We start from the raw sequence: 25,957 nt of genomic DNA, 5'->3' as shown, positions 1-25,957 counted from the left end.
AGTCTGAAAGCGACGAGTTTTTGATTAATGAGCTTTGAAATGGCTCTCCAGGAGCAATAAAGGATGAACTGCTCTCTCTCTCTCTCTCTCTCTCTCTCTCTCTCTCCCCCACACACATACACACACTCTCTCTCTCTCACACACACACACACACACACACACACACACACACACACACGCACATCTATCGTTGCATCATTTCCAATGTCAAAGCAGCAGGTTTTTTCTTCCTATATTTTATTTCACCAATCGCACTGCCTTTCCCATCACTAGATTTTACCTAGGGCCTTTTTCTGTATCACTCCGCCAAATCACTGGAAGAAGATTTTGGTAATCCGTCTCACAACGCACAAATCAATTAGACAACTAGTGATTAGGCTTTGGCCTACCGGTAAATGGCGCTTATTCCCTCGTCCCAAAAGAGTATAGGCAACATGAAAAGTAATCATGTTGCCGAGTCTAAAAAATGATACTGAGGTGACGTGGAAGATGTAATAAGCCCGTGGACTCACTTCCCCCATACCAATAATACATCAATAACCTTCATATTGTAGCATTTTTCCTATTCAAATGCACATTGCATTGAAAGCAGAGCCTTCTGATTAGTTTTAGATATCCCGGTGCCTAATTATCGATTTGTTCTCCCTCTTTGGACTGTACAGTATAGCTGTAAGTCAATAAAACCTTGTTACTGTTCAGTTTCATCCGGAGCAGCAAGCTGCATGTGTTCTCCACCGGCATTAAAACAGTCAGCTGATGCTGATGATTCACTGCTGTTGGTGGCTGTGGAGTTTTATGGCTGCTTGAAACAAACAAATAAATACAATAAAAAAAATACAACATTAAATTTGAGCACTTTATTTACAAAATGTTAAACACAATAAAATATAACATTTCAATATCATTAGGGTTTCATAAATTTATGGATATCCAACCGACTGAAATAACAATGACAGTCAAATTAAAATTAGCAATGGACTACACAAAATGACATGCTGGTGTGTTAAAGTTGTATAATATTCGATACTTCGATAGTCTACGTTTTGCTTAGCATAGAGGTTTTGACACAAGATTAACCATGGACATATAGTGGTGTTTATACACTATAAAATGCCCCATTTATCCCAGATTTACAATTAGAAATGCTCTTTTCCAACAATACACTGCGAGTCATAGCATTTACCAAACCCTGTATTGCCTACCCTTCGAAGTGCATTGATCTGTCCAATCTTACAAAAAATCCACACTTATAAATACTCGCATATAAACGATAAATAATGTGCAATACAAAAGTAGTTAAATAATAAATAGGCTATATGCTAGTAAGAGAGATAATGCAAAATAATACAAATAAATAAATAAGATGTTCGTGAGGAAAATGTGATACTGACAAACAGACGAAATTTTCCCTAAAAGTCCTTCTCTCTAAAGATGAGCATCTACTGTCGTGATCTACAAGACTTACCTTCAAGTAATGGCATGACATATTCAGTCCCCAAAATTGCGCATTGCACTTGAAAAAAAAAAGGAACAACTGACAACCAGGCTAGTCTGCCTTTGCGCATCCCCAAATAGTCAAGAGAAATGGACAAAGCTGTATTATTTAGAAAATAATTACACAATAGCATTAATAGTAATATCAATAATACTGTAATAATACACACGACTCGCTTGGAGTGTAGTTATTAGACTAGTGAGGTAATAAAAAGAGCGCAACATAATTTTGGCACACACACACACACGGGAACCACATATTACAAATGCGTAAGTTTAGGCGCTTCCTGAATCCTTCCCTGAGACGCTTGGTGAGAGGTGAGGTCTGTGTATGTGGGATGGGGATCACAGGGTCCATGATGGTGGTTTCCTGGGATCTGAGCGGCACAGCTGTAGTCCACGCTGGTGGATGAGGGATGGGGAAGATGGCCGAGGTTGAACATGGGGCCCGAGGCTGGCATGGAATCAACAAAATTTCCACCCACATAAACAGGGCTGCCTTGCAAATTGGCGTTGGCAAAGCTGCCATTGCTTTGCATGCTGTGGTGTTCGTACTCGGAGCCCGGGTACCTTTTCTGTTGCGGGATGCAGCCACCTAAGGGCGCCGTGTACGCGGCCAAGCCGTACATGTTTTGCTGGGGTTTGGCGAATGACGGGGGCGAGGGCGCGTCGTAGCTGAGGCTGTTCACATTTGGGAGCTGACCAGAGTATCCAATGTGATTTGGGCCACTCAGCGGTGGGCTTCTATCTGGGGAGTGTCCCAGGGGAGAGTGCATGATCCCCTTCGACTTCTGGTCCTTCTTGTATTTCATCCTTCTGTTTTGAAACCAGATCTTTATTTGGCGCTCGGTGAGATTCAATAGATTTGCCATTTCCACTCTTCGAGGGCGACAGAGGTACCGGTTGAAATGAAACTCCTTCTCCAGCTCGACAAGTTGTGCGCTGGTGTAAGCAGTTCTGACCCGTTTAGAGGCCGGTCCCGGCGGGCTCTTCTCATCACTAACCTCACCTGTGAATGAATGAACAACAGCACATTAGGCCACGGTTGTTTTTCAGATATGCCACAAAAAACACACCTTAAGTGCAATGATCACCTCAATGTATAAGCGCACGAGTTGAGAAAGAAAAGGCAAAGGTTAGGAAAACTACAAGCATGATAGGGCCCTGTACCCCATCCCCCCCCTCCCACACACACACACACACACACACACACACACACACACACACACACACACACACACACACACACACACACACACACACCTATTACTACTAGTATTATTATTATTACTACCTGCAGGTGTGCAGCTGTTGCCTTTCTGCTTTGCATTCTGCCGGGTCTCTTTCATCCAGGGGAAGATCTGCTTAGTGATGACTGGTGTGGCAGTGTTTGAAGCGCTGTTGGACGGGGATTTCTTCTTCTGGGAAGCAGAGCTGTTGGAAGTGGGAGAGGATGCGGACAGTGGAGGTGCTTGCTGCTCCCCAATACTCGATGCCTGGCTGTTGCTTTGACTGCTGCTTTGCCGCATGCAGTCTCCATTCAGGTCATTGTCTTTCAGAGTTGGTGGCCGGACAGCGGAGGTCTGTATGGGACAGACTGTGCCCTGATAATCATTCTCGATGTTAGACGTGGGGTAGGATTGATGACTGGGGCCGTAATTGTACGAGTCTGGTTTGGGGTAAGTGTAGCCTCCAAAAAGTCCAGAGTTATCGTAGTAAGTAGCTTTCTGCATTTTGTGGATTCAAAGCCAAGAAGCCAGTGCAACTCTATCCAATGGCATGGGTGTTGTTTTTTCACGTGATTGGTGTTTCCCACCGTCGCTCTAGTCTGTGACCTATAAAGAGAAGAATAAGGCCTATAAGACTCATTGGGCACATGAATGAATGAATAAGGCCTACTCATTATAGCTTAGGCTACACCTTCCCTAATATAACTCCAATGACTCTTCTATACAGGGTTTAAGAGGTAAACTAACGACTCCAAAATACACCAAAGGAGGCATTTGCAGATTTTTTAAGCATTAAAAAACCCTACTCCAACTGTTCCCAGTCCAAACTCAAATTGCTATGGGCTGTAGTGTGAAATTATAAAATTACCAGCTGTCTATAACAAGCTGTCTACAACAGTAGTATACCTCCCAGCTCCAGTTTCAAACACTTCTGACTCATTTCTTGGCACAAAACAGTTAAAGTTTAACTTGTGCTAAAAGAGCCCCTTGGGAGGCTGTAGGAATCCCTCAGACATAAGCTGAATCAGCATTTGACACACACACACACACACACACACACACACACACAATACCCCTTTCACTAATCACAAGACCTGACAAACCCCATCATGCATTGTTCCCCATAGCAGAAATATAGCCCACCAAGGCTGGATCACATGTTTATGGACACACGAGCCCTGTACTCGTTTTACACACTCTTTGATTAATTTTGATGGATGTAAATTTCCAAATTTGTTGTAGCCTTCCTTGTTTCACAGTTCACACAAAAGGTATATGGTATAGGTTGGTCTCGGGTGGTGTGTTTGTGTGTGTATGTGTGTGTGTGTGTGTGTGTGTGTGTGTGTGTGTGTGTGTGTGTGTCTATGAGAGCGAGAGAGAGAGAGAGAGAGAGAGAGAGAGAGAGAGAGAGAGAGTTGTGTTTGGTTTACTTGGGTGGGGGTTGGGTGGGATTGGGCGCTACATATGATATTTCATTATGCTTACCCATTTCTCAACCCAGTATTTGGCTGGTTGGCCTGTTTCCCCAATAAGCTTACCCGCTCTGCCCCAGTATAAATGCATTAAGTGGCTTCTTACACTCTGAAAACCCTCTATAGCAATTTTAGATCGAGACAGAAATTATCAAATATTCTGGTGAATAATTCAGAAAATAATTGTTTATACTGAAGAAAGCGTGTAAACATTTTAACTGAGTGGAGAAAAAATATGAAGAGGCCTATAGGCTACTGTATGTTGGTGGCTTAAGGAGGTGCAGTCTGCGTCGTGCATAACAATTGCACCTGTCATTGTGGACCGCAGCAAAATTTATGACCGCAAATGTTATGGTTGTAAACGGCCTCAGAGAGGAATGAAAAGCAAAACACTGCTCAAGACTCGAAGCCCTCAGAAGTGTAAAACTAAGCGTAGGTGGAAGGCAAGGGAAAGAATTTCATACTCGGCGACTTCTCCCATATAGAGGCTCCGTTTATAAATGATGCCTCCATTCTGGCAAAGCGCAAGTTTGCAGCCATACCGAAGTAACCGAAGTGACTGGAGCTTTTGCTGGTTAAAACAAACGGGAATATTGGCGATGGCGCATCTGGTAACCCGGTTAAGATGTGGAAAATCGTGGGATAAAGTGGTGAAATTCTGTCTTATTTTACGTTTTATAATATGCATGTATTTCAGTAATGTATGAGAATATGTAAAAAAAAAATGCAAGAATGTAAACATGTATGTTTCTAATTTTATCTGTTTAAAAACGATTGTTTGGTGTGATCCAACCCATTGCTTTTTATTCAGTCCGCACTGTTGCAAACAAAAAAGGGCATTGCAATGGGATTTCTGATCTGCAGTGGATTGGCCTGCGCAAATAATTGCATGTTGCAGCCTAAATTACACGTTAATCATCCATCAAGCCTTTTTCCGTGTTTTAGGTCTAGATCCTCACGTGAAACAGAGAGCGTTAATATGTTGCCTAACGACCAATCACCCTTCCACCTTGTTATCAGTTTGCTCTGCTGTCCATTGCCTTCATTAAAGAAATGTTACTCACCGAAATTTGCGTAAATCTGTTTTGTATCCCTCACGCATTCATCACTGCTTCCACCTCGATCTGAGAGAGAAACCAAATGTGTTATACAAGCCAATTTTCTTCCCATTCAAAAAACAAAACATGAAAAAACAAACAAATAAACAACACAACATTTTTATTTAGTTTAAATACAGTTTGAACCAAGCATGGACCTAGTATTGTATGCCTAAGTCTTATACAAAAAAAAGCTGTTAGGCAACATTATTATATTATTCAACATTACACTTAATTTCTTGATTAAAAAAAGTTCCTCTTGGCAGGACAAAAACACAATCCAATTCAAATGATTTCTCGGCTATGATAAACTGTTTATTTTTCTTATTCTTATTTAGGCCTATTTATTTTGCAAAATGGGGACATTTAACATTGTCACTGCTATGAGTAAGATATGAGATATAGATTTAAAAAAAAAAAAAAAAAGTCACTGCTTGCAATGCTTTAGAGTGAAAAGTCCTACATGTGCACTTTTACACAAAGAGCTAGTCAAAATATTTAGCAGTCATAAGCTTTTTAGGTGACCTTTGGGTCATTTAGCATTAAGTCAAAGTTTAATGAACAACGAGCAGTTTGGGTTCAAGTAAGCCTGAAGGAAAGCCCAAGCAGCTTTTCAGCGCTGCTCTCAGCCTGAAACAGAGAAGATGCTCGAACAGCGGCTGGATCAAACACTAAAGTAGAAATTAAACCTCAGAAATGTTTGCTAAATTGCCTTTAAAGCGAACTTGAAAAGTTGCATCATTTTCTCGTTTTAATTTGAGGATAATGCCTCCCAATATGAATATGGAGATGGAGATATGGAGATTTAAGTTTAAGTGCCTTCGATGTGGAATATTTGGGATCTGCTAAAACTGCTCGCATTAGGAGTCTCAAGTGCTTTTGAGCACACAGTGTTACTAGTACCAGACATGGTCCTCTTTTCAAACCACAATGTTTTTCGCCTACGCATTGTTACGGTAAGTTTGGTTCATACAATGGGCCGGACTCTATGTGGTTAAGTGTTATTATCTCACTTCATCATGTGTCCTGCTTATCCCTGCGAATCCTGTAATCTTTACATTTAAAACATTTTTTATTTAATAATTTGGCAGGCGTTATTGCTAGAAAATGTTTGTCACATTCAAGAAATAATAGAAGCTAACAATAGCCTAGTCTACCCTACGCACGGCAGTAAAATGTTGATCTATAATATTTTTTTTTTCTCTGCCTAAAATAGAAGCTATTCAGAAAATGTAGCATTCCCAATGGCACCAAGGTTTTCTAATAAGTGAATGTTTTTGCCATATTGCCATATTGCTCATTTTAGTGGATTCCTATAGCTATTCAGTAGCTTGTAAGCATTCTACAAAAATGTAAAAGACGCACAGTCATAAATAATGTTTAGTCTCCTCAATGTTTGTAAAACATGTAGGCGGGTATAAATCAAGGCTTATTCCACCATCAAACACTGTTCAAACATTGTTAGAATATGAAGAAAAACGGGAATAATCAACTTAAATATAATATTGTATTTGAGAGTTAGGGCTAATGTTAATTCCTATAGCCAACACTCAATGACAAAATCTTGATATAGGATAGAATTAACAAAATAAAAATAAAAAGAATATAAAATATGTAGAATTCAAATAGTCTTTCAATAAAATAAAGGATTTGCCTTTGTCGTATTTCATTATCCAGCACGGTAAATCCTCCCAAATATCCAACATGAATACATGTATAATATAACGTTGCAGGTTAACAAAGCCATATAGTTGAAACCACATAAATCATGACTAACGCCACTGTGACGATAAGACAACAAATTAATGTGATTTACGATCCAAGAGACAAAATGAAAAGTTCCTCTACTACTTCTTCCTTTGAGTCAGTTTTCATCGAAATGCAAAATCAACTTAAAACCCATGGCAGCATAGACTGAATCTGTCGATAATATTTGAAAGTGGTTACTCAAAATTATGAACCTGCTTTTGGAAAGGTAGCTGTGGTGTCCATGTCCGAACAGTTACCGGCGAGAGCGACATTAATAAGCATCACCTTCTTGAATGGAATAAATCATATTTATTCCCTTGCATTATATGAAGCCATGGTTAAAGGTTGCATTTTGCCATGCATTTGCTTACCTGTGAATCAATTCATCATATACCAGTTCCCCTCAGTCTCAATTCCTTTCCACGCAGTCTCTAGAATAAATCCTTCACCCTTTGTCTGTAGACAATGCTGTCCTAAACCTGATCTTGCTGTTTTTCAGACATTTCCATATACCAATGCAGACAGTATTCCCGAAAGAGTGGAAGGACTCGCATTCAACTACCAATAAAAAGCGAACAAGGTATCCTTATTCCAAAAAAAAAAAAAAAAGAAAAAAATCCCTGGCAATCAATCACCCATTGAAATATACAGGAATTCAGAAACGGATAGGCCTACAGATTTGGAGCTAACATTAGGATTTTTGGTGTTTCGGAAGCTTTATGATGACAAATAAAGGCGCTGCCTTAAGATACAAGCATATTTGTTCACGTGATTGTTCTCTTTCAGGCTGCTTCTTCAACCAAGCCTTACCTCACCAATCCATTTTGATAAAGGGTGGCGTTTATTTCCTCATCTGAACTGTGTGAAAATGTTCCACTGCCTATGATTTCTTTTCATCTCTTCCTATTGCGAGCATTGCAACTACACTTGAACATTTAAACATAGGCCAATATCACATTGTTTAGCCATTAATAAAGCTTTACAGATTCTTATAGCCTACTCCGTCAGGGCAACACTTAGAAGAGTACAGTTTATTTGCGTATGTTATTGTATTGCTCTGTGCATTTTTTATATCTTGATGTAGCAATTTCCAACAATTTCTGGGAGATTTTGAGGTCACCATGGCCACAAACAGAAACTGTAACAGATATTTCACGATAAAACACGCAGGCTACAGTGGGCCTATAAAGCACCACACAGGAATATTATACACCGGCATGGTTTTTTGTAGTATGCTTATTATAATGCAGAATGATACTACTTTCTACTGAGGTTCTATTTAGTCGCCAATCACTGCAGAGGCCTGAGATCTACATTTTAGGATGATTTATGAAACAATGGACGTTTGGGATATTTTCCTACTGAGACTGCAATTGTATTAAAATAAACCAGCTAACCCTCTTTTGTTTGCTGTGTCTGTCTTCACACATTGTTGAAACATACGGTAGGCTACTTTCCACAGAAACACAAAGAAGCACAAAGAGTGAGAGCCGTGTTTTGCCCTGCATTGTGTTCAATATAAATTTAAGACATGGCATGGTTTAAGAATAAAATATAAATTAATTTGAAATCTCAGAATGGATTGGAAGAGGAAGATTTGGAGGCACAAAGATCGCTGGCTGTCCAGGAGAAGCTTATCTTCGCTGCGAGGAAGGGATGCAGGACTGGTAGCGTCGCAGCATATGTTCAGAGGGTAATAAAAGTGAAAGATTTACAGTTTTCGCCCGGCCCCCAACAGCCTCACACCCTTTCAGGAATTACTGAGAATGATTTACAAGGAGGCAGAACTGTCAGCCTGCCCAAAACTTCCACGACTCTTCGAAATAAAAATCAAATCATCCCCCACTAACAATAAAAAACAACACCGTTAGAAATCGACTGGACGCTGAGCAAAAAAAAAAAAGGCAAGATAAACAACCTGTTATTTATCTTATTTTCCAAAGACTCGACTACAAACTAGGTATATTTTTAGTCTACTTAACAGACAGGACACGGCGATTAATTATTTTAATGCGGTGTCATTTTAGAAATATTTTGTTCCGATGTTCGTTTTGGTCTCATTAAAAAGCATTTTAGTATTCTTACAAACTTCAGTCTGAATTAAACTGAGAATAAGGAATCAGTGGGCCCTACTGTGCAAGCGGCGAGACCGAGCTATGTGTCCGACAGGCTGGATTTATTCAATACGAGCATCCATAAATACATGTCACTGGCCTTGCCTCTAGTAAAAGTGACTGTTAGTTTTTTACGATTTATTCTATGGATCATTTCAAGGTCTATACTTAGGTTGCAAACCCCCAAAACCCTGCATTACCAAAGCATTTCATAAAAAAAAACAGAAACCCACACAGCGACTAGTCCCTTACAGCCTAGGCTACAAGTCTGTTTAGAGCGCACACATCAAAGGGTGCAATTCATCAAATATCACGACACTTGATATCGTCATTTACCAGCTCGGTCAAAAAGAAAAATGCTGAAATATTTACCTACCAAAGCATCCATCGGTTCGGATGTGTTGCTAAAGTGCAGGGCTACGGTTGCGCCGGGTATCGGATATTATTTTCTTGGGGGATCTCTTCAGTTTTCAAGTCTGATAGAGTCCTTGCGATTAATGACGACGCCGTGTTTCTAGGGGGACGTGCTGCATTAATTATTTAGACAATCACGTGGTCGAGAATAGAGAGCGGAGTGGTATAGTCTCTGGATTATATCTCTGAATGCAGACAGCGCACTTTAATATATCTTAGGGGGGTTGTCTGGCTCGGAGAGGCTTCTGCGAAAACAGCTGGAAATCAAATATGGCCGTATAGAGAGCCACGACGTTGTATTCCTACATCGGGTGCAGTGTCATTGAAAATGGCACTGCCTTTGGCTCTCATTTATTGCTGTTCAGACATGTAGGTCAACGTGGCTACACACTGCACGTTTTAGGGCTGCTCTGACCTGATTGCATTGGGCACCCTGTGTTATAAAATATATTTTTCAATTCAAGTTTTCATGTCAGAGGGGGGATAAAACTGAGCAGGCATGATATGAAATGACTCTTTTAATATGATATAAGGAACTATAATCACTTGTTATGCAAAAGGAATTATGCTTATAAGGTAGGTTAGTTTTGTGCCCCCCCTCCCTCCTCCCCCCTTTTTCTCTCTCCCTCTCCCTCTCTCTCTCCCTCTCTTCAGCATCTATGTGGAAATCGAGTGTGCATTTATGGCAGAATGGGGGATTGGTAGCATCACTTTGTCTAGGCTTCCCTCTCTGAATCCATATGGCACACGCTTGTATTTTCACTCTTGCCTGACACACACACAAACACAAACGCTTGTGCAAGCCTAGGCCTGTGCTCAGTGGAACTACAGTGGACATGGAGATGGAAACACTGCTGAGCAACTGATTGAAGATTGTCTTTCCACATGTCTGTTTATTCCAAGTATTAGCATATTTGTATCAGATCTGATTTTATGATGTGGAAAGTCGAGGGCCATGCAGTGCTACAGTGGGTCATTCAGAAATAACTTCTCTCAGTGAGGCACAAAGAGGTTTAATACTAAGCCAAAGTGATCCATGTCCGACTGTCGTATTATTTATGTGCTTACATGCTAAATCAGCCATTGATGAGTTTGTGGTGCTCGCTTGTTGGAGCAGGAAAACCACTTATGAAAAGTTTTATATATGAAGCAATTTAATCTGACTTTGTCAAATGCCTATAAACTGCATTTGTGGCTCTATTTCATAATAAAGCATGAATGTTCAAAGTTTCTATGAACCCAAACGTGGTTTTCCACAAATAAAGAACCTCCAAACGATTCACTGGCCGCTTTGGAACAATTTTCTCCAAGGATGCGTGTTTTTGGGCAAACCACGCGCTCATGTCCGAGAGCTTGTCAGTGGAAATTAAGATAGGCCAGAGTAAAGCCTCCGTCTTTATCATGATTTTTGAAGTTGCACTCATCCTAGACTAATAGCTAGTTTATTCTCTCAAATTTCCAACCTGGCGTGAGAAAAGGCTGAATTTCCCCCTGCATGGAACATTTGGTGCAATTGTGTATCGTTTGTTTAAAGGTGTTAGATCCATATGGCTCCATATGCTATTGCCACTATAATAACAAAAAAACAACAACTCTTCTGCCACCAAAACTGATCCTCTTATAAATGCGTAAAATACTAATGATTTTTGTAAAGATTAACATAAAACATCTAGGCTACAAAAAAACTATAATATTAGAGCCTCAGTGGATCTGTGAATATTAAATTCTTGTTAATCCAAATGCTCCTCGAGTATCAGAGAAAAGCATCTCGCGACAAAGTGTCTTATGCATAATCGGTAGAAATCTTTATTTTGTTTTTTTCAATATACTTCTCACATCTGGATGCACAATACAAGGTAAAAAGCATGTACAAAAATAAAACCAAAGAGATTGCATATTGACATGAGACAAATGCACAAATCAGAACCTTTTGGGGGCTGCTCCTAATATAATAAATACTGTTCTAACACGTGTAAAAATATGGCATTTACGCATTGACAATTTTCCTCAATGCTTTAGCTTTTAAGTGGGGGAAAATCCTCCAAACCAAAGCGAATAGCGCCTGGGAGAGAAAATGCTGTAGGTCCGGCGGGTCAGGGGTGTAGGGGTCAGTCCTTGCGGCTGAAATGTGTCCCCTGGATGAACCTGCCACTGCTGCTTTGTCGACCTTCAGTTGAAATACCTTTTCAACCCTCTCATCGTGAAGACTTCAGAGAGAAGACCCCTTCGTATTGGAAGAGCTTCTTGGTTTTTTGGGGGGTTTTTTTGTCCGGGGACAATGAAGGAATAAAACAAGAAATATCTGTCTTGAAACGTGACGTGAAAGCCCCCCTGGTTAGTTTGGTGTAAATGAATGCCTATGATAAGATTCCGACATTAACTAAGAACACTGACTAAAACCTTGCATAAAGCCATGCTAATAAATGCACAAGAGTTCAAACTTATTTTAGATTAATAAAGTTAATCGAATAGTTTTAAACTCGTATGTGTGCTATACGAAAATCTACAATTTTTTCGATCAAATAAATAATGACGAGAAACAATTCATATCAAGAAAAAAAATAAACAATTATACTCCTAAATATTCTGGATTAGATTATTTCCTTTGAGAAACATCTAACCAATATCAATTTGATGCCATGCAGAAACAAATGATCTTTCATATAAGGGTTTCAAATGGCATGAGAGAGCCTCTGAAAATGTACACTGTTTACAAAGATGTCAAGAGAGATTTATAACCGAATAAGGGCACTCAGAATAGTATGCACACAGGAATGTCTTGCTTTTGGGAATAATATTTAGGCTAAGCAAATTTCAAAGCTTTATTGTACAAAATAAGTTAAAACATATACAAGTCACAAAGAAACGTATAACTGAATATTTCAACGGGGTATTTGCAACTTACGAAAGTAGGTTACTGAGTTGTGTTAGGCGTGCTATATGCAAATAATGTTTCTTTCAAGTATATTTTGTGCATGTTATGTGTAATTTCAGTATGAAGAGAAAAAAAATCTTAACCAAATTTTTTTTGTGTGTGTTATTTGGAAGAAGGGCTTCCCCCGCTTTGAATAAAGACATTTCATCTTTAAACCAGCGTGAATCCACGTGAGAAGAACAGAGAGACTTTCATTAAATCCATGAAATCAGTGGAGGTCGGTCGGAAAATGTCTTCAGTGGGTATTGTCCAAAAAAAAAAGTTTCTTTCGATGTGTTGTGTCTCTTTGAGGAATTAAACAACGAGAGGCTTAACTTGTACACCTCTCAGTTCTAGAGACTGATTGATTTTCTGACTCAGTCGTGAGTCAACACTCTTGGGTCATTTTTTTTGTTAAATAGAAATGGGTAAAAACGACATCAGTCCATGCAAAAGTCAAATGCAACCTTTGTCTTTTTATGTACAGTTAATTTGTAGAGGTGAGACACCTTCCTCCCCTATAAAGTTGTGATATCAGTCTGGTTATCCTTCTGAATACTCTGCAGATGGCTGGAGGCTGGTGCCGACCTGCCCTTGGTGTTGGGCAGTTTGTGATCTTTCTTCCATTTCATCCTTCTGTTTTGAAACCAGATTTTGATCTGCCTTTCGGAGAGACAAAGAGTGTGGGCAATCTCAATCCGTCGCCGCCTGGTCAGATACCTGTTAAAATGAAACTCCTTTTCAAGCTCCAAAACCTGCTGCCGGGTGTACGCTGTTCTGGACCGTTTGGGTTCAGGTCCTGTGTAATCCGGGTTCACTGTGAGAAACAAAACAACAAAAAAGTGACCAAATGTGACCAATATAGCAGGAAAATCAACAGAGCAGCACAACAGCAGAGCAGCTCTCTACACGGGGCGCTCAAACTTTAAGACAATCCACATGAAAACGAGATCAGGGAATAAATGTGAATGAGCGTCCACGGATTCTCAATGAATTTAAGCAGATTTTGCTGCAACATATAAGCAGCATTACAGTCGGTCAAGAGGTGTTTTCAAGAGCTTTGAGACGCTCACCTAGCGGCCTATTTCCTGAGCAATAACAATTTATGACTTGTGTAATTGGTGAGGCCTTTCAAAGACTCCCATAAATATTACACGCAATGATTTCGTGCTAGACTAAAACAGTAGCACTCAGCTGGTCCCATAAAACAAGAAGCAGAAGAAGAAGAAATCTTACCAGTAGTTACGTGGACTTTCTTCATCCAGGGGTAAACTACTGCAGGCTGCTTGGCTTGTATCCCATTTTGGCTCTTTGTGTTTTGCTGCTGTCCACAAGTCCGGGGTCCGGCCATTTGGACCGGGGGGGCCTGCTCAGTCTGTGCGGTAAAAGGGGTGGTGTGGCTGGATCTCTCCTGCACATGACCCCGTGGCTGCACTGTGGAGTCCTGCACAGTGTTGCAGCTGAAGGGCTGCTCCGTGTAGTTTGACCGTGGGTAGATCCCTGGATGCTGAAAGTCTGTGTCCTGCGATGGACTGTAGTAGTCCGAGCCCTGATCAGGTATATAGTTATTCTGTGAATATTCCTCACAGGGAGGAAATTTTGGATCCACATACTTAGAGTTCACCATATACGAACTCATGGCCATTAATTTCTGAAGGTAGAAAATACTAATTTTTCTCGAGTTGTCTTTTTTTCCTCCCTCCATAAAGCCCTCCTACTTGGTGTCAACTGAATAAAGTTAGCGAACCATGTGACCAGATTGGCCAATAGAGGTGATGCTGGTCCATAAACGGGTAAACATACACCTAAAAGCGATTTCATCTAACTTCAGATATGCCCAAATTAAACCCACGTTGAAAAACAAATATTGCCCTAGTTCCAGCAAAGCATTTGAGTGAAAATTTGAAAAAGAAGAAGTCACGTTGAGAAAGAAAGAAAAAACAGCATCATGCAATATCTTACTTGAATATCTTACTTTATCAATATCTAAGAAAATAAAACCAGGGCATTGTGAAGCCTTGATTGGACATTTTTTTGATTGTTTTATGCAACAAAATGTCAATGTTTAAGTTTTTAAAGCACTAGTCAAACTTAAAGGCATGGAGTTCGACAGAGAAACAAACAAAAGATACAAAAAGCCCCTTGGCATAAAAGAAGGGAATAATGACGGAGGACAATTGATGGAGACTGTCTTTGTCAAGAAGGGGTCATCCAAAAGTTACACGAATCTCATCACTTCATCTGCTCCATCCCTTTCAAAAGTGTCTAAGAAGCCTATTGGCCAGCAGCCGGTCTGGGAATCAATAATGTAGAGACAGAAACGGCTCACGAGTGAAAATGCTGGGTGCGATATGCTGTTGTTTTGTTAGTTTGTTTTTGGTTATTTGGATATTTGATCCCCTCATACTTAGCTATATGAAAATATTGGCTATTTGCCAATGATGACGTTCATTTTCAAGCTGTTAAACATTTTCAGATTCAGATCAGATTTCCTTGAAGCCTACACATTTGGTGTTAGTTTTCAATATTTATCATCTCACGTGGCCCCTGTTAATGAGAATTTTGGTGGTGTTCTCAGATTCACTCTGGTTCATTCAATCTCACATTCATTCAATATATGAAGGCTGATAAACACTTTAAATGTCACTGTAGCACTTGACAGTTAGGCTATATCCAGCAAGAAATGCCTAATAAGACGGCAAAAAGTCAATAAATCGAAGTTTTTTCATCGACCATATACTCCCCTAGAATCGAATCTGTGACTGTGGTTTTATCACACAAATTCGGTTCTACAGGGTATATATAGACGACGGGATGCAAGACTCCCCACTTTTAGTCCCAAATCATAACTTTATTTACAGCACTTTTCCAAAATCAAGTTTACAAAGTGCTTCGCAATCAAGACAAAGAAAAAAAGAGAAAAAATAAATCACAGAAATAAGGTTACACAAGAAAAGAAGAGGCATATCACATCTGGCACCCATGTGGGGTAAAACAAACCTGCAAAAGTATTTATTTTTATAATATTTGACTCAGGTGTTATTAGTTATATTTCCATATTAAATTCAGTCCTAACCTATTCTGTTCTCATTGAAGCAGAAAGTGTTCATTTCATTGCGTGATAATTCTTCCTTTATCATGTATCTCTCTGTTACAAGCTAAATATTGACTTTTATGTTTTTATATCATCTTTGTGTTGTTTGATGCAAAAACTGAAACCTTTAAATCAAAACGTGATGTCAGATGCAGCTTCTCAAACAAAAAACCCTCTACAGGCCACCTCTGTACAGGATAATCCTATCAATTTCAGCAGTAAATGACAAGCATAAGCCATAAAATATCAGAGTCAGGTAGGCTAACTCAGGTCACTTCAAGTTTCTGCAGGCTATTCCACTTCCATCAATCACAGTTCAAGTTCACAACAACAATAATTCTCTTTCCGACTAAGAATAGAAACTACGTTTGCAAGTTGTCAGGTCAAAATCAAAGATATACCAAACTGGAGGAGCAACCCTAACCCAGCAACAGATCCCGGTAGATGCTAGTTTACCAGCCGGGTGCTGAGATAGACTATCACCACTGCCCAAAAGATGAGGCTAAAGGCCATTGGGGTCAAACAAAATCATTTACAAACATATCAAAAAGTTCAATTATTTTCTGTCCTGTTGACAGCTCAAAGGGTGCAAAAGTTTACCAATTCCTCATGATCCATTAACTAACCACCACGGAGGCCATTGCAAATCCTTCTGAAACAGCCTTTACAAGCGCATTAATATTGTGAATACTTGGTTTGTTTTATTACAAATGCTGGACCAGCAAAAGTTCCCTCTGGTCGTCATTTTTTCCCTTTAGATCAAGGACATACGAGCAAAAGTAGAATGAAAATATAGCGTGTATGGAGCGACAGAAGTCTATACGCCTATATGAAGGGAAACAATAGGCCTACACAAATTCAGCAGTTTCTTTTTTATATTTACCTATACATTTCTAACAAAGCTGTACGTCAATACGACAGACGCTCAACAGTGTCAGTTTTAATGTCTTATGGGACCTACATGACGTTTTGTCAGAGCATAGAGGACAACTAGACCCATACAGCTTTCAGTGAATTTCTGTCATTATAACAAAATTAAACGATAGGACAATCTCAGGTTTGATTTAATATAATTTTGGGTTTAGAACACTTGGCTACATGTGAGACTGGGTTCATAGTACATTGTTAAACAAGTACAAGCTGAAAAAGTTTGAGCTGGGCCTACAGGCCACTCTTCCTTAATAAGTGGAATTAATTGAATAGGAGAGCAATTTCTTTGCATGTGGTTATTTATTAAACTGGTTTTATTTTAACTGGTTTAAGTGATGTTAGTTTGGTGTTCTGTAACATTTTGGCTACAGTGTAACAGTTTCAGCTTGATACATATTGTACAATTGTGAGTTCCAGTACAGGCCTAAAACAGCATGTGAATGTACTGTATATCACATTTAAACTGAAAGCAGGATTATTTGTGCAATACTCTGCTGTAGAATTGACGCTTTTGTTGACCCTCCTTGTACAAAAGTCTAAAAAATCTAAAAATTCCAATTTAAATTTCAACAAAAACATAAAATTTTCGTTATTTAGCGTTGGTCGCAGTTAAAATATAGATGAAAGTAGGCCTATTTGTAAAAATTCGTTCCTGCACATCACATTTTAATATTTGTTAGACAGCCTGACCTGTCTTTCACCTTGCCCTGCTACTCGTTCAGACGGGTCAAAGCCGAGATTCAGGCTTCTGGAGAACAAAAGAATGATAAAGTCAGCGTTTCCTCGCTGCTTGTGTTAATTGAAAGGCTAACTCGTTTAGCTTGTGTCTTTTTACAAAATTAATCTACAGAAATGACCCGTTTTGTCCCGATTGAATATTTGAGATCAAAACCAATATCGAGAATATTTTTACTAATAAATACCCTCATGTTCAGGTCAGGTGAAAGAGAGTTTATCTGACTGACAATAATGGAAATTAAATTCTTAGTCCCTTCTCTACTCTGAATGAAGATATTCATTGACTATTAGTAGGCCACATTTATTACAGGAGTGCTGACGCAATAAATTATTTATAGGCCCAGAGGAAATGCATTAGGCCTAGTGAATGGAAGGAAAGGAGTAAAGGCAAATATGAAAAAAGAGCAAATGTGGCCTATTTTGTTGGCAGCCCAACGCTAATCCCATATCCTATTTCTGGTTTGTGTGCTTAATTCACATCATTATGGATCAAACTGTACTGTAGCCTAACTATATTTTACTACAAATGAATTGTGATTTATAGGAATTATAGCGGACGGATACAACAGACATCTCCAGATTCGTAATTGGACAAAAATGTGCATTACTTTAACGCAGTATAGACCTATAATCCAGTACACCAAGCACTTCAGAAAACTGCAAAAAGATGAGTCTGGAGACAACAGGTTGAATTGTCACCCCAAGCAAATATGCTGCCTCCTAAAGTCACTATAGCTACCATGGAGCAGTCAATCAAACCAACAAATTGAATAACATGAGTAGGTGCAAACTTATCAGTCACCCAAAAATGCATTGATAGAGTCTTAACCTTGCAAGATCGTCGTACATCCAGTTGAAACCAAAGGCAGATATAATAAGATTAACTTTTTCCCCCCTCAGCAGCCCATCTACACGTACAGATATCTCTTTCTGTCCTGAGCAGCACTGGCCCTGTTTGGAGGCAGGGGAACAGTATAGTCCATAGCACCATGCATGTGACATCACACGCCCATACCACCGGCAAAGGATAAAACACAGCTTACCACCAAGATCGCAACACATCGGACAGCGTCGAACAAATGCGTCCATATTGAGGAAAAAGTCAGCTTGGTAGTCTACAGCTCCCTGCCAATTCAAGCTCTATTCCAACCCATCTGGACGGTCTTACTAATACACAATGAGAATTATATTTTGGCTTGTCAAGTCCCAGGCCATAAAACAAACTTTAATGGCATCACGTGTTCCCCCACAGCCATTCACAACACCGCACAGGTCCATAAATAACCCTCAAAGTTGCACTTATTCAATAACGACGATTACACTGATGTCACCGAGGAAAAGGCGCCTAACCTGAAATGTAGAAGCTGATAGGGTGGTTGTAACTTTGTCAATCTACACATAGAAAACACTTTGTTGTTTTGTTTTTTTGTGTGTGTTATATTGGTTTTGAATAACTTAGGCCTAAGAGTAACTAAAAAAACAGTCTAGGATAAACCGATACTTTTCCTGTTTCTCTAAGCAATAATAGGCCTATTAATGATAATAAAACGGTATGACTTGTCCTACAAAGCAAAACTAGTAAGTTGTTCCTTTCTTTTCTTTTCTATTCCACTGAAACATTTCAATTTCTTCTACCTATTATTTAAAATGAAGACAAGCCTAATTATGCTCCTTCTTCACTGAGGCCTTGTGACTTCTATAGCCTAATAACAAAAACATCGAGCGTGCATCAACATCTTGTGCTCAAATACATCGCTCCCCAGTGGACCAGCCACTAGGATTGATGTCATTCAGTCCTCCCGGCCAATCCCAGAGTGCAATGCATATTTTTGCTCCACCTCTCCCTCCCTGTCCAAACTAGTAAGGGATGATGTTGACATTTGGGTGGTTATCATTGTGGGACAGGTATGAAAAATGGAAGGACATCAAAGGGGCTTGTCGTTTTTACATGCATGGCCCATAAAAAAAAGTTATTTCCCCGGAGATGCTTTGAGGGCAAAAATCCTGTGTGGCCACCTGGGTGTTTAGCCATCACTAAGTATCAGTCTACATGACTGCTGTTTGAAGAACGATTAATGGGCACCTACTGTTTTTCTTTCAGTGGTTTAATGGTTTGTACGTGGTCTTTTGCCTACATAAATGCGGTATACAGTATAGTCATTGTTCTTCCTGGTCCACCTATGATTATTGGTCTGTTTGTATCTGTTATGGGTTCCTTAAGACCCCTTTCATTGACATCATCATCCCAGTGAAAAGGAGGTTCAAATCACGGGCTCAAGCTATGTCACGTGGGGTGTTTATCAGTTTGTGTGAAAATATTCAAATTGTTGTTGTAGTTGGAGAGCAACTTCTTGAGAACTTGCACAGTATGTTGAAGTTGGCATCTTCAACCAGTTTAACCAGAACTGGCGTTAGATGACCCAGATTCACACTGCAAAGTATCCACAGCGCTTGAGATTAATAAATAACAATAATCAACGGCTTGGTTTTAAACTGATGCTATATAGTATAGCCTGGCATATGAGTGTGGTTCTGTATAGAACCTGAAGACACAAACACCCCACATAGCACCAAACGCACATATTAAACCTCATTAAATAGAGTAGGCTAGTTGAACACATTTTGTCATCCCAACAACAGCCCAAAAACAGTGAATTGAGCCCTATCTGCCATTTAAACAGAGGCTCGCCTTCATATGTCACATCCGGAGCCACACACCCAATAATGCTCCATAACCACTTCCAAAAATTAGCTAGATCACATGACCACGTGTTTCAGCCAATCACACTGTTCAGTCAGAGGCTGCTGAATGAGAGCAGAGGGACTGACTGTTGGGCAATAGCGCCTTCTGCTGGCATTTTAACAGCTTCCCCATTCCACTGCAAAAAGTGTCCATTTTATTAAGTAATTTAACCTAATATTGAGTATTCAAATCGTATGTTTCTTAAAACAAAGTGATAAAAATCTGTCAGTGGGCTGGAATAATCCATCACGTTCCATGTGCAAATCAACTCGTTTCGTTTTTGCTTATTCAAGTGTAATTTCCTTGATACTAGTGGAGTGACTAGCCTCATTTCAAGATATTCTCACTTGTTTTAAGAAAAATTCTCGAATTAGGTGAAACTGCGTTGGAAACAAAGATAATTATCTCACCCCTTTTGAAGATTTTTTTTTCTTGTTTTGGGGAAAACAAGATTTTAAGACGAATATGAGGCTAACTGACTTGTTAAGATGGACATGTTTTGCAGTGTGGATGTTATTCATTACTAACTTAGGAGCAAGATAAACTTGTTGCTCCTAAAATTAATCAAAGAACGAATCAATTTCTCCATCTGAGAAACCAAACAGTAAATAACCTAACCAAACAAAAAGAACATGTATTTTGTCTTGTGTGGGCTTAAAGAAATAAGGTAGCTTATTAGGTTTTATACAGTTTGATATGAAGAGATATTAGTCTGCAAAAGTTCTCATGTGTCTTGACATACGATAATCCCAAATAACCGAATATCTGAATAGACTACATCCTTGTCTAGATTTAAACAAACAAGGATGACCAGGGGAAGCCACAGTCCATTCAACGGAAATATCTATTAAATAGTGTGCAGGGCCTGTAGCCAGCTTACTGACATTGCTCGATTTAATTAAATATACCAAACACATGTAGAATATGTAAGCTATGGGCATTGTTGACAGGAATAACCTAAAGCCAGTCCTTTCTAATTCTCTCAGGCTCCCACTTGTGCCTGTCTTCCAGGATCCATTTTGCCGCATTGCAGTAAGGCTGTAAATACTTTCGCAGCTGCCTGTCAGGCAACAGTGAAATACTGTCTTTGTTCAGTTGGCCCCTTCTCCAAGCAGCTGAAAACAGCTATGAAAACTGAAGTTCTATTGGCAAGCTTGCATTTCATTTCAAAATAGTGAAGCAGATTTGTTTTTTTGTTTGTTATATTGCAGCATTTATGCATGTGCATACTAGGATAACAAATAGGCTATATAGTGGGTTCATCACTGCAGATTTTCTTGTTTGTTAAGAAATCCAAAATAAGATAATATGAAGTTAGGTTTGTTCACTGCTCACTCTGACAAGCTGCTCTTGAATACAGAACCGTTTAAAATACATTTTGTAATCAAGCAACTCTATGCTGCCTCAGACTGACGGCGAAAGTTCTGTACAAAAGACGGGATTCATTTCACAGCTATGAGAAAATTAGTGCACACAATTATCTGCATGTCAAACTGCTGCTCAGACCTCTCTGACTCCATCATCAATGAACAAATACACAGCCTACATTTCTGCAGATGAAAGCTGGAGGTACAAGGTAGAATGTCATCATTGTTATCAAGTAGGCCACATAAAACATTAAATGTATTTCCAAGAAACAACACTGAACATTTTTATGTCAATTTGAAAATCAAGCTGATAAAATTAAAAATGGCGTTCTTAAAAGGTTTAATTTTGATTCTTACATTATAATTGCAATCAAAGCTAATTTGCAACAATACACCTATTTTAAATAAGTTTGCTTGTTAAGTATGCAAACAATTTATTTCAATACATCCGGCAACATGTCGAATCATTATGCCTGAAAGTTACTAAGCTGCTGCTCATTTACATGACGAATGAAACAGGAAGCTATCGATCAAACTGCACAGGCAAACACAGAAATGTTGAAAATGCATTATCACACAGAAAGCTTACCTATAGGCGGTAGGTAATCCATGTTTATTGTTTTAGCTTCACCTATGTATTGCATGCTGATAGAGCTGTGAAGAGCCGATGCTCCTCTCTGAAGTCAGATTGCAGAAAGTGGAATCGATCCTCTGGCCATCCAGGAGAATGAGCAATCTAGTGCCGCAAACTTGTGCTGACCAGACTTTTATGAAACGAATGACTGGCAATTTTTAAGAAAGGAGACCGGGGCGTATTGGTTTGAACGCCATAGAGGCAGAATGCAGTGGGAAAAAATCGCCTGGGAAATCAGGAAAAGGGCCATGAAGACGTTTGCCTCTCACACATGACCAGTGGCATCCAATGACAGGCGATGGAGGCACATAAAAAGGTCTATTACCAAGTTGTAAATTGTCCTCTTACAAAAAGGAATTTCGACTGCAGCAATTCTTCCCATCTTTGCGCATAATAGCTGAGGCCCTTCCAAGTCCTCTGGAGAAAAACAAGAGCTTTTTTTGTTTCTGAAATCCTACCAAGAATCGGGAATTCTGCCATTATTAAATCAACAAATGCAGTATCTTGCAAAAGTACAGTTAGACTAGCCTACATCCTTTGCATAACTGTTTTGCCCTTTCGCTGCATTTCCTATATAAGCCATGGTAATTATTCACAGAAAAAAATATAGGCTATATTCTGTTTTACAATAAAACAGAAAACAGAATATTAGGGGTAGATGCATTTTACCCATTTTCGTTTTAGTTAAGGCAAAATTATGATAGCAGTTTTGCTGATAAATGCTGAATGAAACATATTTATGTCCAGCAATCAATTCAAAAACATAACACCTAATCTAAATGAATTAAAGCCTTTGTCATCCACCTTTGTGGTTGTTGCCTCGATCAGTATTGCACCAATGGTCGGACGAGATTCATGTTTTTGTTATTGAAATATGTGCACCAACTGTTGACAGGATATTGCATAAACCGGATTAGGTGGTTATTATTATTACTGATGTGAAAAAAAGAAAATTAAATCTCAATCAAAAACAGTATTGTTACAATGGCCTTCTCTGTCTTGTTGCTTAATTCTAGATGAGAGGAGATGTTTATTGTGTGTCTAGTGTCTGTCTGTGTCTCTTAGTGTGTGTGTGTGTGTGTGTGTGTGTGTGTGTGTGTGTGTGTGTGTGTGCGCGCGCGCGTGCGCGTGCGTGTGCTCACTGTTGAACATAGCCTATTGCATATGTGCAGGCTCGTGTGAAGCAGAGATTCTATGAACACTCTGCTTGGAAAGTATAATTTATCTCTTTATATGGACACAGTGTTATTCCAAAATATGCAAATTGGGGAAAACTTAACAGGCATTTTGATATGATAATGTGTGATTTTTTGACCCACGAGAAGAGCCAACATTTGAAATTCAAGTTCCAGCCATGTGATTATATGAGAAGGGATTGCTTTCATTTCATTCTCGTTCATTTGGTCGCATGCCAGACTCACCGCTGGGCGATTTATAGTCCGGCCACTGTGGCCCAGTCTCTGGTTTCCTATCTTATTGTGTGTGTGTGATGCAAGCGATCTGGAATTGCTGCATTACACCGGAACTATGAAACTATTGTAACCTGATTCACTATAGTCCATCAGGACAAGGTCATATTGTAAAACAATCTCAGGATGAAGTTCACAGTAGAATTAGTGTTAGTGTCAGTGTTAAAATGCAGGATTATTTCTCTGGACATCCTTTACTGCATGATGTTACTGCCTTTTAATTAAGATGTCTAAAAAAAACAAAAACAAAAACGCTTGCACTGGAAAGGAATCCAGTAGCCCCAGTATGTGATATGGTGGTGAACCAGTCCACGGTAAGTGAATGGTGGAGGGCTGAAAATGAATCTAGCACACTCACACATATTGGCCTTTTCCTTTGATCAGGGAAAGCAAAGGGTCTCTGCTACAGGTTTACAAGCTAATAATAAAGCTAAGGATCATATAATTAAACTGTGCTAAAGCGACTTAAGCTTTTTTAAAATGTGAATATGGACTGATGGGCTGAAACACAAACTGATCTCTTGAAGTAAAATTAGGGGAAATGAATAATCTGACTTTCCTTGAAGCCATCACGAGTCTGTAAGAAAGGAAAACTAAACAGGAAATTATTTTTCATAATAGGCATATTACGATTAAGGTTCTTCAGTCTATTACTGTTCCACCTATTGGTTTGATATTAGCCCAATTTCTAACTGATAGAACAAGAAACTCTTAACTAATAGAATATAGGACGTTTGTGGTAGCTTAGCACCCTAGCTGGTTTCCATGACTACATTATTGACATCAATTAGTCTGATTGTCTCTCTCACAGTCAGTTATTATTCCAACAATTTATTCCATTCAAGCATTCCGCCAAAATGTTCCTTTCCATGTAACCTTTCATAGCCGTTCAGTAAATTAGCCATTGATTGTGTGTGTGTGTGTGTGTGTGTGTGTACTGTATGTGTGTGTGTTAAATACGTTTTCATATTTTATATTTTGAGTTCCAGAACATTGGCCTATTGAAAAAAAATCCAAGCTAAAATTGTCACTGCAACTTTTAAATACAGCGAATTCTATAGGTCTATATGGAATACAGTCATTATTAGAACTTCTGCCTAGAAAATAGTAACATTTAACATTTTAGAGCATTCTTTAAATGTCGTTACAATTTATTTATTTTCATTACGGAGCTTTATTTCTCCTTTCTGCACGGCCCACCCGGACTAATTCTTCACCCAATCAACCAAGCGATGCAGAAATTGTTTACTAATTTGAGAATGTATTCTTAAAGCACTTTATGATTTGCACTAATAATTTTAGGACCAAAGAAGTTGATATAGCTCTGCTTTTGCCAACATTCATTGGTCTATATCAGATTAACAACCTTGAATCAAGTATATGGAATAGTACTATAGCCTATATATAGGCCTATAGTAGATAGCATTGTATCATCAAGAAAATGGCTGCTTATTAGAAATATTGTTTACATGTACACCAACACCTTTGGTGTCAGATTATTGCGATCTAGATGTGGCAACAGTTCACACAGTGGGCCAGCACACTCATTTTATTCCCACTGTTCATTCTAACAATATATAACATCTTCTCTCTCTTTATGTGCTATCTACCCCTGAATTCTTTATAACGTCCAAGTGTATAGCCACTATATACTTTACTGATCCAATTTTTATTTTATACTTCAAGCATACTTTTGTACTCACGTCTTTAACACTCCTTCTAATGTTTCAGATTTTTTTTCCTAATCATTGTTCCACAGAAATTAATGGTAGAATGTTCAGGCATGTTATGAGTGTGAGGGGCCGCTGACGTCACAATTCACTCTAGGATGTATAGAATACCTGCTGTTCAAAGTGCATCATACACTTCCATTGTATTGCAATTCTGTTGCTTTTTTAATGAACAAAAACAAATAGTAGACAATGGGAGACTTGACCTTTTTCAACCTTCATGCTAGAAATCCCATTCCAGTTCCATACCACCTTGTATGTCAATATTGTAAAATCGCACAGTCACTGGATGTATATGCTGAGCCACTGTAGTAATCCGTCAATGGGCTTCTATTTATAACTAACTCTTACACTAGAAGCTCCATTGAAATTGTAAACTACTCAGCAATGTAAGTTGATCCAGTGTGTAATGTCTCATGATAGTACTATTTCACTGTGGGAGCTATAAAATACATGGTGGTCAAGGTGCTTCCCAAACCTTCTTTAATTCAGTCAATGATTACAAAATAAATAAACAAATAGAAAACTTGCAGGCTATTCCAAAAACTAGCAAACTAGCAAATTAGGTCACTCAATATGGGACACTGATTGAGGGCACTGATCTAAGGCAGTGGTGCTCACCATGCTGCCATTTCCACTATCTGAACAAAATTAAAAGTCATTGTTTTCCAGGAAGGCAGTATACTCTAAAATGGCTTCTACTCACAAACTCATATTCTCTTAAATATGTCTCACTTCAGACTTCATCCTTACTTTAGGTGCTTTCAGT

At 39.1% G+C, this 25,957-nt stretch overlaps 2 protein-coding genes across 3 annotated transcripts; both read right to left on the bottom strand.

Annotated features, from left to right (window-relative positions):
- Positions 1 to 861: 861 nt before the first annotated feature.
- hoxd3a (homeobox D3a) lies at positions 862 to 7,530 on the bottom strand. Of its 2 annotated transcripts, none has more exons than XM_071531857.1 (4): positions 7,413 to 7,530; positions 5,260 to 5,319; positions 2,786 to 3,329; positions 862 to 2,503 (listed from the first exon to the last, which is right to left on the bottom strand). In XM_071531857.1, exons 3-4 carry the CDS (start codon positions 3,225 to 3,227, stop codon positions 1,755 to 1,757), a joined length of 1,191 nt encoding a protein of 396 aa, XP_071387958.1. In that variant the 5' UTR covers positions 3,228 to 3,329; positions 5,260 to 5,319; positions 7,413 to 7,530; the 3' UTR covers positions 862 to 1,754. The 2 variants fall into 2 exon arrangements, with proteins under 2 accessions (XP_071387958.1, XP_071387957.1); XM_071531856.1 differs by having other exon boundaries at positions 2,789 to 3,329.
- Positions 7,531 to 11,370: 3,840 nt separating this feature from the next.
- Positions 11,371 to 14,143, bottom strand: hoxd4a (homeobox D4a). Its single transcript, XM_071531858.1, has 2 exons — positions 13,720 to 14,143; positions 11,371 to 13,300 (listed from the first exon to the last, which is right to left on the bottom strand). Exons 1-2 carry the CDS (start codon positions 14,126 to 14,128, stop codon positions 13,002 to 13,004), a joined length of 708 nt encoding a protein of 235 aa, XP_071387959.1. The 5' UTR covers positions 14,129 to 14,143; the 3' UTR covers positions 11,371 to 13,001.
- Between the last annotated feature and the right edge of the window lie 11,814 nt (positions 14,144 to 25,957).

This window comes from Centroberyx affinis, unplaced genomic scaffold (genome assembly GCF_046629955.1).
Source record: "Centroberyx affinis isolate AG114_WGS23_722 - 3 ecotype Tasmania unplaced genomic scaffold, CSIRO-AGI_Caff_v1 ptg002144l_1, whole genome shotgun sequence".
NCBI classification, from domain to species: Eukaryota; Metazoa; Chordata; class Actinopteri; order Beryciformes; family Berycidae; genus Centroberyx; species Centroberyx affinis.
This window is presented reverse-complemented; position numbering and strand designations above follow the sequence as displayed.

Excerpts from the sequence above, each read along its gene's own strand:
- hoxd3a (XM_071531857.1), bottom strand. The coding sequence starts at position 3,227 with ATGCAGAAAGCTACTTACTACGATAACTCTGGACTTTTTGGAGGCTAC. Across the intron at positions 2,504-2,785 it reads CAGCTGCACACCTGCAGGTA|GTGAGGTTAGTGATGAGAAG; the intron begins GTAATAATAATA and ends ATTCATTCACAG.
- hoxd4a (XM_071531858.1), bottom strand. The coding sequence starts at position 14,128 with ATGGCCATGAGTTCGTATATGGTGAACTCTAAGTATGTGGATCCAAAA. Across the intron at positions 13,301-13,719 it reads GAAAGTCCACGTAACTACTG|TGAACCCGGATTACACAGGA; the intron begins GTAAGATTTCTT and ends TGTTTCTCACAG.